Source organism: Hemicordylus capensis, chromosome 5 (assembly GCF_027244095.1).
Source record: "Hemicordylus capensis ecotype Gifberg chromosome 5, rHemCap1.1.pri, whole genome shotgun sequence".
NCBI lineage: Eukaryota > Metazoa > Chordata > Lepidosauria > Squamata > Cordylidae > Hemicordylus > Hemicordylus capensis.
In genome coordinates, this window is record NC_069661.1 from 149,261,839 (window position 1) to 149,278,169 (window position 16,331).

At 43.1% G+C, this 16,331-nt stretch overlaps 1 protein-coding gene across 4 annotated transcripts in view; it reads right to left on the reverse strand.

Annotated features, from left to right (window-relative positions):
- PTPN12 (protein tyrosine phosphatase non-receptor type 12) overlaps positions 1 to 16,331 on the reverse strand; it is a 103,672-nt gene that overhangs the window by 17,935 nt on the left and 69,406 nt on the right. For all 4 annotated transcript variants that reach the window (XR_008308663.1, XM_053256440.1, XM_053256439.1 and 1 more), the window contains exons 12-13: positions 14,231 to 14,316; positions 656 to 1,641 (exon numbers count right to left, since the gene is read on the reverse strand). Coding sequence is in view for 3 of the 4 variants with exons in the window: in XM_053256440.1 (XP_053112415.1) it covers positions 656 to 1,641; positions 14,231 to 14,316 (1,072 nt within the window). In the remaining variant the exon portion in view is untranslated. The remainder of the gene's footprint in view (positions 1 to 655; positions 1,642 to 14,230; positions 14,317 to 16,331) is intronic.

Here is a 16,331-nt window from a genome sequence, read left to right on the forward strand (position 1 = left end):
TTTAACCAAATACAAGACTAATTTTAAAACAAGCCCCTTAAAAACAGAGGTTGAATACAGGTTATACTACTATTTACCCAATAGCATATTTTGATTATAGATCTCACCCCTATTAACTTGAGAGAATGGCTACTTCTGGACCAAAAAGCCACCAGCTTGCTTACCTTATTACTTATGCACATGGATAAACTCACATTAGGAAAAACACATTCCTGAGTGAGTCCTAACCTAATATGAACCAGACCCATGGCACTTCTAAAATAGAAGAACAGAGGAGAGGAGAGGAGGGAGTATAGACTCAAGCTGCTAAAATTATTTACTTCACTACAGAACACATGGATCATCCTTTTTCAAATCATTTGAAGTATTAGAGCTGTGCAGTCACATCAGCCTGACAGATATGTTGGACCAAAATGCCTTCTGTCAGGTATTGTCAGCGAGAGTTCTGCAGCAACAGCAGGGAGCCTCTGAGAGCTGGAACTATCAAGCAGTTCCCTGCTGTTCTTTTTAGAGCTCCATTATTACCCCCCCCCCAAGAGTAACTCAAAAGGGGCCAGTAGGACTGCATAGTAGTCTTATCTGAAGCAATTAACTGGCAATACCTTTTTTAAAAAAGAACACCCCACCATGTAGATTAAAATCTAGTATAGCTTACCTTTTCCAGCTCTGGGACGCATTATGATCGGAGCATCGTGTCTTGCAATGGACATTGGCAATACTTTTCTAGCGGAAATGTTTTCTGTACTAGTGGCTGCAGAAACTGTGGCACTTGCAGTTGAAACACTAGACTTGCTTTGTGTCATGGACCCATCAGTGTTCCTTTCATCCGTATCAGAATCATCAGAATGCAGAGGATTTGTAAAACAAAGAGGTGCTCTAACTGAAAGTATGCCACTGTTATGTTGATGGTCTCCTGATTCGTTGGAAGAGGAATCTATTTGAGATGGTGAGTTTGGTACCACAGGCAGATTTTTAACATCTTGACATAAAATAGCAGATGTGTCCTCTGGTGGTGGCTGCAATACGGACTGTGAATGTTCAACTCCCTGTGTTGACCACATGGCATGTCCCTTTTCCTTGAGAGGCAAACAGTCTGGTCTTTGCAGAGCATCAGAACCTATCAGACACTGATGTCCTTCCAGTGAGGATATTACAGCTTTATTAAGTCCCTGCACATTGCATTCCATACAAGAGTTCCGTAAGGTATCTGTAGGTGCATCCCCTGAGCCTCGCTCCTGTGACTTAGAGGTCTTCTCCACTGCAGTATTTGAGCCAGTTTTAATCTTAATCGCATGTCCCCTATTCAAGAGAGTGTTCCCATCAAAGCTCCTTGGCCCCTCCTGAAGAGGTACCTTTTTAATTTCAAAACTCAAGTTGCGCTCCAACTTCTTTTCTGCACTTTCAGAGAGTTCATTCTTCCCTGCATGCTCTGTTGATTTATTGTAGTTTTCATTGAGGTCTGTTGGGTGTTCTGAAGAAACCATGTGCAAAACAGGCTTTGGGTGGTATCTATCATTGTCCTGCCACACAGTTGTGACAGTTGGATAGGCTGAAGGAGGTGATGGCGTTAAAATGGGTGGTACTGGATGAGGCTCTGGAGGCTGCAGAATTTCTTCTTTAACATCTCCTTCTACAAGGCAGCTAAAGAGAATTATTGTGTAAATACTCCAAAATTAAAGTTTATACATACTTATTAAACAAGTCACATAGCCAGAATTAACAGGAACTGGCAAGGAACTTCTATAGATTACAATACTAAACAGGAGTATTTTACCCATAACCATTATTTTAAACATGAACCAAAGGCCTTATATAGTTTTGCAAGTAACACCAAGAACTTTAACAGCAAGCACTCTTGCTTTTACATCAAGTATTTGAACAAAAAGGTCAAACCAGTAACACATGGAAAACATAACGTATTTTAAAATGGAATTATAGTGTTAATTTAGCCTTTGAGCAACCACTAGTGTGCTATTGTGTCTGGTTTACATTCTACAATAAATCTTATGGTGATTTAAATTTTTGTTTGGCAAGCAGTTAGCAGGAAAGCCATGCCCCCTTGTGGCAGCATTCAGGAAGCATGCATTGGAGGGGCAGGTGTGTCAAGCTCATACAGCAACATGGAGACTGCATCCCTTCTAGGACGATTCAGGAAACATCTAGATGAGATCCAGATGTCAGTCCTTTTCATATCAGCAGATCTAAAGCAGCCTTACAGAATCTTCTCAGCATGTTACCTTATAAGCTTTCTGCAGTATTTTTCACTGAGTCACAATGAATGTACACTTTCAATTATTCTTGTTAAAGAATGCAAACTAGAAAAATAACTGTAGCAGAACTGCACAAACCAGATCTACAAATCAAACGCTCAGCTCTAAAGGAAACTATGCTAAAACATGTATAATGAAGTTTATAAAATGCCTGTATTTTCAGATCTCCATGATAGTGATGAGGCATTACACTACAATTTACATGCTGTGTGACACAGCACACAGTGGTCAAAGAGTTAATTATATGCAAAACAATACTATATGTAATAGTACATAATGACTAATTTTGCCTATTTTCCTGTTTTCTCCCCATCCCTTTTTCCTTTTGTACCATGTATATTAGATTGTATGTCATCGGGGGAGTATGTCCCTGATGGTTCTGCTGGACCTCTCGGCAGCGTTCGATACCATCGACCATGGTATCCTTCTGGGCCGCCTCTCAAGTATGGGAATCGGAGGTACTGCGTTGCAGTGGTTCCGGTTCTTTCTTGGGGGCACGGTCTAGAAGGTAGTGCTGGGGACTACTGCTCAGCTCTGTGGCCGTTGGTCTCTGGGGTCCCACAGGGTTCGGTCTTGTCCCCCATGCTGTTTAACATCTACATGAAACCACTGGGAGAGGTCATCCGGGAACTTGGACTGAGTTGTCAGCAATATGCAGATGACACTCAGCTCTATCTCTCCTTGTCACCTGATCCTAGGGAGGCGGTGGATATCCTGAATCAAGGGCTGGGGGCCGTGATGGGTTGGATGTGGGGTAATAAACTGAAATTGAATCCGGACAAGACAGAGGTACTGTTGGTCAGTAGGAGAGCCAATCGGGATGAGGAGATTTTACTGGTTCTGGATGGGGTTGCACTCCCCTTGAAAAAGCAAGTACGCAGCTTGGGGGTACTACTGGGCCCAGTTCTGCTTTTGGAAGCTCAGGTGGAGGCGGTGGCCAGGGGTTCCTTTGCACGGCTTTGGCTAGTGCACCAGCTGTGTCCCTTTCTCGAGAAGGCAGATCTGGCCACAGTTATCCATGTCTTAGTCACGTCACGGCTGGATAACTGTAACACGCTCTACGTGGGGCTGCCCTTGAAGAATATCCGGAAACTGCAGCTAGTGCAAAATGCGGCAGCTAGAGTTTTATCTGGAGCTGCCCAGAGGGAGCACACATCACACCCATTCTGAAAGAGTTGCACTGGCTGCCAGTTCGTTTCCGGGTCCAATTCAAGGTGCTGATTCTGACCTTTAAAGCCCTTAACGGTTTGGGCCTGGGGTACCTGAGGGACCGCCTGCTCCCAAAGGTTGCTGACAATGAGGGAGGCTAGGTTGTCGTGCATTCAGGACAGGGTCTTCTCTGTTGCTGCCCCCAGACTCTGGAATGCTCTCCCAGTGAGCATCCGTTCCTCAGTCTCCATCACAGTTTTTAGAAAGCACGTCAAATCATGGCTTTTTACCCAAGCTTTTATATGATTGCCTCCACTGCTGCTTCTTGTATTTTGTATTGTTTTTATGCTTGTTTTTAAATTTTTTAAAATCAATTTGTTTTTATACTTTTTAGCTCAATATTTTAATGTGTCTTCTTTATAATCGTGTTTTTAAATTTTATTGTGAGCCGCCTTGGGATTTTCTTAATGAAAGGCGGGGTATAAATTTAACAATAAATAACATTTTAAAATAAATCATATTAAATAATAAAGTGCCTTGGGTGTACTGGCAGAAAGACAGTATATAAATGTAGTAATAAGCAAGGACTATGCCAAGTTCCATATTATTCATCTCTAAAAACAAACCAGACCCACAGAGGTAAATCCGTGGCAAATCACAGAGCATACACAGAGGGCAAAAGACTTGCCCAAAACCATCATATGTCTTCATGGCCAAGTTCCTCATGGTTTCCCACGTTCAAGAATCACACCATCCACAAGACTACAGCAGCAAATACAGTTATCAGAAACTAATGTTTTAAAATACTTTTGGTGCAAGGTGAATGAATTCATACTTTAAATATTTTGTACTCTGCAAGAGAAAGTTCAGTACTAAACAAAAACACACACCTTAGCTTAAAGACAGGATTGCCAATGCCTATTAGAAATACAGCAATCCATTACTCTTCTCTAAGAAAAAATATCAGGATTTTCAAACCTCAAAGTTTGGTTATTCAACTGAATGAATTAAAAGGCAGCTCTAATGGCTCAACAGGGAAATGACTTGCCTAGGGAGCAAGGAGTTGTTAGTTCAAATCCCTGCTGGTATGTTTCCCGAAATATGGGAAACTCCTATATTGGGCAGCAGAAATATAGTAAGGTGCTGAAAAGCATCTCATACTGCGCGGGATGAGACAATGGTAAACCTCTCCTGTATTCTACCATAAAAACCACATGGCTCTGTGGTCACCAGGAGTCGATACAGAATTGATGGCATGATCTTTCCTTTCCCCTTTTCACTAATATGACATTACATTTACCTAATGAAATACAACGAAGGATCCACATTAAGTTGGCAACAGTACCTAAACTTGTTTAACCATGTATGGGATAAGGCTATAATTTGATGAAATCAGAAGCAGAAGTATAGAAACGGATACAAAAAAAACAACTGAGGCATGATCAGAAATTAAGACTGCTATCCTAAGCACATTTATACTAACTCAAAATAACTTCAAGTCAACATGCTTAGGATCTGTTTGTAAATGTTTAAAAACTGGCTTCATACAAACTGTCAGTCAAATCAATTCCCAACTGATGCCAGAATACTTGTTATAATTAAACAATTATAATCTGTTTAATAATTATAAACACATTCATAATTTGTTATAAAACAAATTGTTTTATATGAGCAGCATCGCCATACTGGGGAAGCTGGAAACTGGGGCTCTACTCCCAGGAACTCCCACGCCTGGAGATCTGCATACAGCACCACGTCAGGCTGGACCCAGAAATTTTGAATGGGTTTCAGGATCCATGCCACAGTGCAATGTGGCATGCAAATGCTTTGGGTGGGGATGCTGTTGGCAGGCTTTGAAAGGCAGCATCCCAGCAGAGATCCCTTAGCTCCCAAGCTCTATCTTTTCCACAGATACATTGGGGTTTGTGCCACCCCTGGCTTACTCATGATCAAGGCCAATCACCAGGGTGAGTCTTGGGTCAGTTGCAAACCTTTTTCAAGGATCTAGCCACCTGACCCTCTCACGCCTGGCTCACTGGCCAGGCATGAGAGAGAATGGCCATGTTGTGGGGGGCGGACAGGACACCAAGACAACTCATGAGAAGGACCAATCCGGGGGGTGGGGAGAAGAGAGAAACGCCCGGGCAAATCATAACTGATTCAAGAGGACAATACATTCCTTTTCCCCAACACCACCTCCCTCATGAGAGTATCAGGTCATGGGGGCTCTGAAGAGAGCCATGTTGCTGTGTGCAGGTAAGTCTCAGGTCGGGCTATCCCGGAGACTGCTCTCCTTGTCTTGGGAACCACAGACAGGCTCTTGTGATACTGTGCTCCCCACTAGCACACCTGTCTATGTATACATGTACTGTCCCGGGGTTGCCTGAGAACGGGAGCTCAGTCCCTCTCCTGCCATACCTCACAAATGCAGATCTGCATATGGCGCACAGATGGAGCAGGACCCAGGATCGTGATTGGGTTTGAAGGTCCATCCGAGTGCCCCTCCTTCCCCTCCGGGCAATGACACATGGAATGACTAGATGTCCTCTGAGTGCAGGCAAAAGTCCGCACAGGGAAGGAGGGAGAGGATGTTTGGGGGGGGTTACATAAAGAAAAAGTGGGGCCCAGCCACTTCCCGGGCTGGGGTCAGGGGTTCACAAGCCTGGCTTACTCATGAGCAGGACCAGCAGGATAAGTATCGCTCCAGCTTCTGCGATGAGGATGGCTATCAAAGCCCACATGGACTACATCCGCTCACAAGAGTGTCAGGCCATGGGTGCTCTAAGTAATGCTGTGTTGCTTTATGTTGGAAAGTTGTGGGCAGGAGTACCCCAGAGCCTACTTTCCTGAACCTGTTGACGATGGCCAAGTTGCCTCGGAAACAAGGTGCCATGGCCATCTGCACCTGTGCACAGGTGTGGCCTCTGTACTCAACCCAGATGCACCAGGGCTGAGGGAGCAGAGGAAAGTGCCCTCTCCCACGATTCCTTGTGCCCGCTTATCTGTATACAGTGTACAGACAGAGTGAATGTGGTATATTTTGCTTTAAATTGTATTGCTCTCCCAGCACACCTGAAATGTATGAAAGGTATTTATGCAGTTTGTCATTGTGAAGAAGCATTCCTTTTACCCCAGACACTCTACTCGGCTGGACTGTTTTGACCCTGGTTATCTCTCCTCTTTTAGTTAATAAACTGCCTTGTCACTACTACGAACCTCTGTGTGCTGGACTCCCTGCTGCAACCAAGGACATTATATTACAGTGGATGTGGGATTTTTAAGTTTCCCATTGGCCCACTCCATGGCCCAGCTATGGCACATGGGGTGTGAGGATGTCTTCTGGGGTGCATGCAAGGCTTCAGAGGGATTTGGGGAGAGGGAAGTAGTGGGGATCCTCCCCCTCCCATGTTTTAACAAAGAAAGTTGGGGGCCCCACTTGGATTCCCTAGTGGTTAAGTGGGCTGGCTATTCTCGTGAGCTCACTGTACACAGGTGGGGATTTGCCCTTTTACAGGCAAAACCAGTCTCGTGAGACTGCCTGCCAACTCAGCAGTAAGCTGACTGATACAAGGAATTCACTTGTATCTGGATAGGCTGCTTTACTGGGGTCACCCTGCATGACATGCCCTCCTCCATCTGCATAGACCATTTTAACAAATGTGGGGTTTCCTCTCCCTTCCCACACTAAAAGCAGCATTCCATCCACTCTGGGCCCCCAAACCCCCGGGGAATTTGAGTTTGTGTGGTGCTTTTGGTGTGTGGGTCCACTTTGTGGGGGCAGCATTGCTATGGCTGGCAGAAGCAATGCTGGCATTGCATGACAGGGCCTTTACTGCCCTTTCCCTGCCGAGGGCAGCCGGAGCACTCTGAAAATACAGGATCATGCTTGGCACGCCCATTCAAGATCCTAGCCAATCACAGCCTCCCCAGTGATGTTTTGCCCACATAGAGCTGACCATAGAGGTGGTTGGGAGGCCGAGAAGAGGGACTCCCTCTCTTTCAACTGCAGTTTTGCTGGCCGTGGTTTGCTGAATGTCTGTTGTGTGAATTTGAGTTAGGAATTGTAACCTCACCCACAATTAACTGTGGTTATCCTGTACATATGAACCCGGCCAGAAAGGGTTCTGTTAGGGTTTCTTCCCTCCCACCCTCAGCAACCAAAATGCTTGGGATAAATTAATTGTTTCCCCTTCCTCCATGCAGACACAGGCACTCTGCTGCCAAGAAAAGGAGATATTCTCTAATTACGCCAATCAGACTTTCACACATATAGGCCTCTGCCTCAAATTCTCATCATATTTATTTATTTAGTGCATTTTTATGCCACCCTATACAAAAAAAATCCCTGGACGGTTCACAATATATTGTGTGCATGATCGATAGGAATACGGCATCACACAAAAACTGTTCCAGCCAGGTTAAGTAATTAGTCCTTAGTTTAAAATTCCAGTTTATGTAACATATAAGGCATTGGTTATCTGAAACACATTCACAAGAGTAAGAACAATAATATTTACCTGGGGCTCAAACTAAGAGATGCATTTCTAGCTTGTCTGCATGGAATCAAGCAAACCCATCTGAAATATCTAATCTTGACATCTCAGTTTAGTCATTAGGGGGCTCCTATAGCTTCAACAAAGCTAAACAAGGGATGGGGCATTGACCTCAGGACATGCAGCTAAGCACGTCCTGACTCTCAGGGACGTGGCTAACATTGCCAGTATAAGGAGCTGCAATACTACTGATACTCTAGACTCAAGAGAAAAAGAAGTACAGGTTACTCACCTGTAACCAATTATCTTGAAGTGATCTTTGTGCTTTCACACTAATGGGAGCTGCACTTGCAGTCAGTCCTTCGGGAAACTTCTCTAGCTTCTCAAGACAATCTGACTTTACCCTGAAATGGTCAATGTAACCATTAGAGAAGGGCAGTTGGATCCCTGGATTCTCAGTATGTGGACAACAGCTGCCCACAAAACAATTATCTGTGAACCAAGGTAAATGGTATCCGTCAAATTTCCATGAACCATCTGCAAAGGTAGGTGATAGCAAGAATGGTCAACTGCAGTGGGGTAAGCAGGTGGATCATATGAATGCACAAAAACCACTCAAAGAGAACTGGTTACAGGTAAGCTGTTGCTTTGTTGTGGTCCTCTGTGCATTCACAATAATGGGAGATTAGTTAGCTTACCTACATGGCAAAATACCTGTTTTTAATACCCCTCATCCAAAGTACACAGCTGCTGCTAATGCAACATTGAGAGCATAGCACTTAATAAAAGGTGATGCTGATGACAATATCACTTCACATATACTCTGCATGCAGTTTTCCAACAAACTGACTGCAGAAGACCCCACTGGTCTGGTGGAATGGATCTTGCTAATTTGCAACTCAGTAGGCTGTTCATTGCCTCAGACTAGAGTGAAGCCTTTGTTTCAAAGATCTCTTGCCTTTCTCAAGATTTCTCAAGGTAAGAAACAAGCAATGCTTTGTCAATCCCGAATTGTTTAGTCCTGTGTCCAGATAAAACACCAACATCCAGGGTATGGAGGCACCTGTCCAAGTAAGGTTCTAGATGAAGGAAAAAGGTAAGCAAAATAGTGTATTGATTTATGTGAGAAAATGGCAAAACCTTAGGTCAAAAAGATATGTCTAGTATCAAAAAAGACACCTTATCCTTGTGGAATATCATCAATGCTGAATCAAATGTAATGCTGAGAGCTCACAGATTCTCCAGGCTGATGTTATGGCAACCAAAAGCAAAATCTTCACACAAAGATGCTTGAAAGAGGCCATAGTCATGAGTTCAAATGGTTTTGACATAAGCCATGACAAGACCAAGGCAAGGTTTCAAGGTAGACTGGCTCTCTTATTGCTGGAAACAGATTAACACACTTCTCATGAATTTCTCACTGAAGGATGAGAGAATGTTGTATATAGCAGGATCTGTCAAAATAGCTGCCTCGTGGACTTTCAGAGACTGATAGAAATACTAGCAGTCTTCAGATTCGACATGTCTGATTTAGAGAGGTTCTTTTCAAAATTAACTTTATTCTTTACTCCCTAGACACAAACTCTTCCACCAACATACACAATCTTCTGGTGTATAGTTTCCTTCATGTAGAAGAGAATCTGACAGTAAGTCATTGTATTGACAGAGGCAGGTCTGGATCCTCTGCTGTCATGTTCCGGGTCTACATGGTGGTGCAGTATCCTGCCCTAATTCTGTGAAGAAGTCAAGGACCTTTGCGAGTCTCTTGTATTGTCCCCAGGACAACCATAAGTATAGTGGGAACCAACACAGCCCCAGCCACCAAGGAATAAGGATAATGCAGTTCATTTCCTGAGCCTTTATCCATGGTATCAACTGAAAGAGTGGCAACACACAGAAATGCACTAGCAGACCCGGTGCATAGCATCTGCGCCGCTAGTTTGTCTCTGCCCAGCCAGGCTCCGCCACTTTCTCTCCCCGCCACTTCTCTCCTCCCTTCGGCCTCAGTCCATTCCCCATCCTTCCCTGCTGCTTCCCCCCACTTCCGCCCCAGTCCATTCCCCGTCACTGCGGAAGTTCCCAGCACCGGCAGCTTTCCCTCCTTGTCCCCGACAGCACTTTATCTCCCCGCTGGGCTCCCTCCCTCCCATTTTCACCCGCCCACCCCCTCTGCCAGGGTGCACCGCTGCCGGGCTCCATCATGGGGCCGCCGGGCTCCATCATGGGGCCGCCGTACGCCGCAGCTATAATTTCTCCCTGTCACCTCCTCCTCCCACCTCATCGCCGCAGCCACCTCCCAGCCAGCAGTCTCCCCCTCTGGGCCCACCATTGGTCATGGCTTCAGCAGGGGTGTAGCTTGCTACATCCCCACGCATTCCCCCTTGACCGTCTACAGGAATTATTAATATAGATTCCCATCCATGGAATGAAGAATGTACCTCCAAGAATGATGGATTCATCTAGTGCCAGTCCTCTCCCTATCCTTGACCTTGCATTTGCATTTTGTGTTGACCTTGGCAGCAAACAGGTCTACTGTTAGAAACCTGCACTCCTAAAGTACTGGCACTAGATGAATCCAAAACCTTATTCAGACATTATGTTGTATAAGTATACTCCATACACTCAATGTGTTTGTGTGGATGATTGTACCTGTATTCATTTTTAAATGGGTACAGGCCCCTTGAGTGCATGGTAAAGATGGGAAGTGTACTGCATTGTTCAACATAATATGTGGATAACTTTACCTATACACATTGTATAAGTAATACTATACATGTTGTACGAGTGTTAAACACAATAGGGATCAAGAAAAGCTCATTTCATGAATTTGCAGAAGGAGCAGTTACCTACTGAGGCAGTCTGTCTGTACGTTGTCTATCACAGAGATAGGCAACCTTGACTCTACAGCTGCTGTTGAACTACAACTCCTATCATCCCCAGCTACAATTTACTATAGCCAGATATGGGAGTTGTAGCTCAACATCAACTGGAGAATCGAGGTTGCCTCCCCCAGTCTATTATCTGGATGTGACTAGCCATAGGAGTAATTCCATAGTAATTCCATTATCAGGAGTAACTAATTCCATATCAGGGTTTTCAGTTTGCAGAGAGATCTGGATACAGCCCCCAGTGCTTGTTTTTTTAATATAACTCATTGCTGTGGTATTGTCTGTAGTGATTCACACAGTCCTGTCTCTTAGCAAGGGCAGGAAAGATTCCATTGCCTGAGAGATTGCCAGCAACCAGACTGGCAGTTTATGTGGAGGTGGCCTTCTTTCTCTGACTATGCTCAACTGACCCTGTATCTCCAAACAATGGGCTCCCCAACCCCTTAGGCAGACATCTTATGTCATCTGTGACATCATTGGTTGACAGTTCAAATGGTACATCAGAGTACAGATGATGTGGTATGAGCCACCACCATAATGATGATACCATCACTGGAGAGATTCTATGTGATTTTTGACTGATGATCAAAGGCTGAAAGGATGCCAAAGTTGCATTGGTCTCATTCACAGACATGCAAGTGACGGCTGGACTGGATGCCATAAGACCTAAAATACAATGGACTGTCCTCACTCTGTTAGTTGGTTGATGTGGATCACTTTCTGGAGGCACACGTCCTTGCAGCTGCCTTGTGGTTGAATCCAAAAGCACTCTAGTGAACTGAAATGTGTTGATCAGAACCATCCTTTGCTAATACTTGCCACGCCCTCGATCTCCAACAGCAAGGAGGAAGGGGAAGCTGTCAACTTTCCAGGCGATGCAGGAGTGTCTGAGGGGCAGAGCCCGGCTGTCAGTATTCATGAAACAGCTGTGGATAATGACTCTGAGCAGGCACAACAACCTGAGGCAGCAGAAATCGTGAAAGACCAATCGGAAGAAGAGCTATGTAACCAACCCCCGCCGACACCCCCCCCCCCCAACAGCGGCATGTCACGAGATGCAGGGATCAATTAGAGACTCTTAGGAGAAGCAAACGCCTATTGCAGAGGGCTGATAAGCCTTAAATCCCTGCCAGCTGGGAGCTCTCGTGGCTTGCACTATATATCACGTCGTCAGTCGGCAACTCCCTGCTGAAAAACAACATTCGTCACTATATGTCAACAGCGTGCAGCCAAGTCCAGTCGAGACCCTGACAATACTCACTAATAGTTCTAATGGGTTACTGGTATGTGTAGAGGCATCCTCCAAACTATATTATTCTTCCGATACAGACTGAGGCACATCTACTCTCATTTTCTCCTATATGTGCATTTAGAGGGAGCAGTGCTGAGATCAATATCAATGGAAGCAATGCCAACAAAGACACTAACATCAGTACCAATATAGACATTACCATCTTCATAGAAGATAAAAATGTTGTCAGTGTCAACAGAAGATGGAATGTCAATGGTCCAGAACCTACAGCAATTGCAGCTCCAAAAATGTCTTCAGGTAATGTGCCCTGAATTGCTTCTCATACAGGGACCTTTCAAACAGCATCATGATAACTAGTAGGGTACAGTGAACAAAGGAAATGTTCGCTGTAGTAAGGCTCCCTTATAACTGATGCTGAAGAATACAGTTCCATGTATCCAGATTCACAGTCCACATGAGAAAACCATCACCACTCTGTATGGGGTTTCCAAGTCCCAGAGAGGCAGGGCTAATGAGTTTCTGTAGGATCAACCCAGATATTGAATTAATGAGGCTCAGTAAGGTGCAGAAAGACTGTGCACTTGAATGCCATCAGATCTCCATCTCTAGTCAATAGTTAATTCCAGGATATGGCTCAGCCAAACAAGCAAAGCCTGCATCAGAGAGACAGAAGGTGTTTTAGGAGTCTGAATACCTTCCTAGGGTCATAGAGAAGACAACAACTTGGGCTGCAATGAAGGCAATAACAAATGTAGCAACGTCAAAGGCAGTACTGGTGTAAATGTCGATGTTAAAGGCAGTGCTGGTTTCAGTCTAAATGTTGCTGTCAATGTCAAAAGGCACAGTTGAGGTAGATAACATGACAAATGATGGGACAATGACAACAATGACAAATGATGGGACTTGAAACAGTTCTGCTTCTTCCTTTCTTTTTAATGAGATATATCACAGTCATGAGACTGTTTAATTGTTGAGCCTTCCATCATCTCTCCACTGGACTGTCCTGCTACTGAGAACTTACATCCTTGCAAATCTAGCACATTCACTGCTGACATTATAGTCAAAGCAGAGACTGATCTTGAGCTGCTACAACATATTCCTTGGTAGTGTCAATGATGGAGGTGATACCAAGATTGATATTGAGACTGATGCCACTGATTAGGATATTGATGGGTTACTGCCAATGTCAAACACTGAAGGGAGAAGGAGTGCTAAACCATAAATAGCAGCCTGCAACCACAATTCTCAACTTTTACCAGTGTTGTTTATTTTTAAAGAAAACGTCAAACAAATCTTATATGAAATTCACTATGCGGCCTTCCCCCAAGTACAACCAACAAAAATCATGGCCATCCATAAAGAAGATTTTTCTTTACATGAACATGTTTTAAGAGTATTTTTAAAGTTCATAAAAATGAAATAAAGCAAAGCTCTATCCAGAGCTCTTCTAAAAGAATCACTTTCTAGATCAAGGCGTCTCCAAATGGAGTCAGTTCCCCCAGTGCTGCATCATGGTGGTTGGAAAGGCACTTGAAGAATCCAAGGCTCCAACTGCCCTTTTGTAGTAGTCACACTGGCTGCATGAAGGCAATGTTAGAACTTCCCAAGGAGCTAGAAGCGTTTCCCTAAGGATTGAATATGCAAATTCAACCCCTACTTTGGACACAGTGCTGTGACCAAACAGCACTATGCTGGAGGGAGCGCAATATAAATGAATGAATGAATGAATGAATGAATGAATGAATCAATCAATCAATCAATCAATCAATCAAATGTGTGGAGGGACCACAAGAAAGATCACACACACATAACCCTCCCTATGGTCTAAAGTTTACTGACAACTGCTTTAACACAACTTCTATCAGATGGGTTGATTTAAAGGAAAATCTATAATACTTTTAATGTAGCTTTTCCTACACACATCAAATGATGTGCAGTTAATTATAGAATGAATGCAAGGGCAGAAACATCCAAAATGAAATGGGATGGGATGAAGATAATGCTAAGTACATGGTTTGTTTAAAACTGAACAGATGACCCCAAGCTAGAACCATACCAGTATGCTGACAGAATTTGTTCTGAGAAATATATTCATCTGATCATGTACTGGTGGGTCCATATGAAATCACTTGCTGTGTGTGATAAGAGTTCCTTCCTTCAAGTAATGGTTAAAAATACCTGCGAGTTCGAGGTGGCTTTGGTGGAGGAGAATCTTGTTTCTCGAGGTCTCCAGAACTGACAGTATTCTCTGTGCTAACTTCATTCTGCCAAGAAGATTAAATCCCAAAGTTTTATTCAAAGATAAGAGCCACATCCACTGAAAACAAAACAAACACTAGAAACAAAATGAGGACGCAATACAACTTTAAAAATAAATAAATCTAAAGCCTTCTTACATATGATACTAACGAGCTTTTGTTATTTTCTATAACCTTTATAGGAAAGTAGTGCTGCTAAAATGTATGAACACTATAATTCCATGACATTTCCATTTTAGCAGGGATTTTTCTCTAGCATGTAGAAATCCAAGTTACTGCAGGTTAAAAAGCTGTACCACACTTATTTGAGATTCTCATCTGAATGGCATAATTTGAGTATTTCTCCAGTTAAATACTCATTCCATGAATGAATATACATTCATGTGAAGATATGTATTTAAAAGTTAATTCAAAACTGTATCAAACTTGTTTGAAGGAACCCAACCTTTGTAAGAGACTTTTCTGGAAAAAGTTTAACACTAGAATTTTTGTCAATTCAAGAAGAGGACATATCTCCCAATCTGTCCCTGTTTTCATAGTTCTAACTACAAGATTCACTGCAGATACTTTGAACCACCAGCTACTAAAATATTTTGGCCTGCTCAAGAAGAGTTTGAAGCACACTTTAGTAAGATGGATGCTTAACACTCCAGTACCATAAACTGCACTTTTGTAGCAATCCTGTAATGAAAGAATGGGAAAAAAGATGGAAGTACCATTAAAACAGCCTTCATTTCTCTGTAACATAACAGTATGCAACTGCCTTATACCATCAAACCATTGGTCCAGCTAGTCTAGTATTGTCTATACTGAGTGGCATCAGGATTTCAGACAATCATCTTTACCAGACTTACAGGGCAATGCCAGGGACTGGATCTGGGACCTTCTAAAAGGTCCCAGATCCAAAGCACAAGTTCTACCACTGAGCTATGGCCTTTATTAGAGATCACCATAGGCAAGCAAAAGCTGGCACATCATTATCTGGGCTACAATGCACCAAACATGGCAGAGCAAAGGGGCAAAAATTAGTAAGATTTGTAAGCCAACCAACAGATTTCGAATTTTCAAAGCACAAAGTCTGCTCTGTTCTGTACAGCTGATATCCTACAGATTATTTCATATACTTAAAATATTCTAGTACATGTTCAATATATTTAGTCATTTCCCCCAGCCATAAGGCGAGCTAGTGCTTAGAATACTGTACACAATATCACCAAAAATCTAATTAACACCTTTTATAAAAGTGACATGGAATTACGTAAAATGGTTCTCAGAAGATAGGACTATTTTTAAGATGTTTATGAAATAGTGGCAGACTATAAGCTTGACTTTAGTGAAAGAGCTGAGAAGAAGGCACCTCAACAAAGCGGTAGATCCTTTGGTGGATGACGAAAAACTGAGGGAAAGCTGTAGCAATGCTAAGATGGAGGGCGGAGCTACTGCCAAAATATAGCAGAGGAAAAGAGCTTTAGAAGGTTCATGACGGAGCTTCCACACAGGTGTGAAAACCACAAGTATGAACAACAGAGACCACGACAAAGAACTTGTTTTCCAGAAACTTTTTTTTTTAAAGGAAGAAACTGTTTGAAGACAACAAACTTGGGAGTTTGAGAGATGCATTCAAGGGAACTGATAGATGAGTTTGTGCAGAATGACTGTAGAACGAAGGGTAGGAAGTTGGAATTCCGTAATGTAAATCCAGGATCTTAAAACAGCTTAAAAGCTGTGATCTACTGAACCAGCCATGTATACCATTTAAGCTCAGCTAGCACAGTATATTGCTCTAGTGTTCAAATAGATTTGGGTTTTGCCATTGCAGAACTGCATTTAAGAAAGTGATTTTATTTAACTGTTCAAGAACAAAGGTTTATTCATGGTTCCTATATCTTCAGCTATATTCTTTGCATTAAAGTATCAATAAGCAGCCCAATCTATTTGAGATCATGTACCCAATTAATGAACACAATCCAAAGGCTACTGAATATGTGGATTAAGACATTGCCTTCTGGCAATCAAAAACT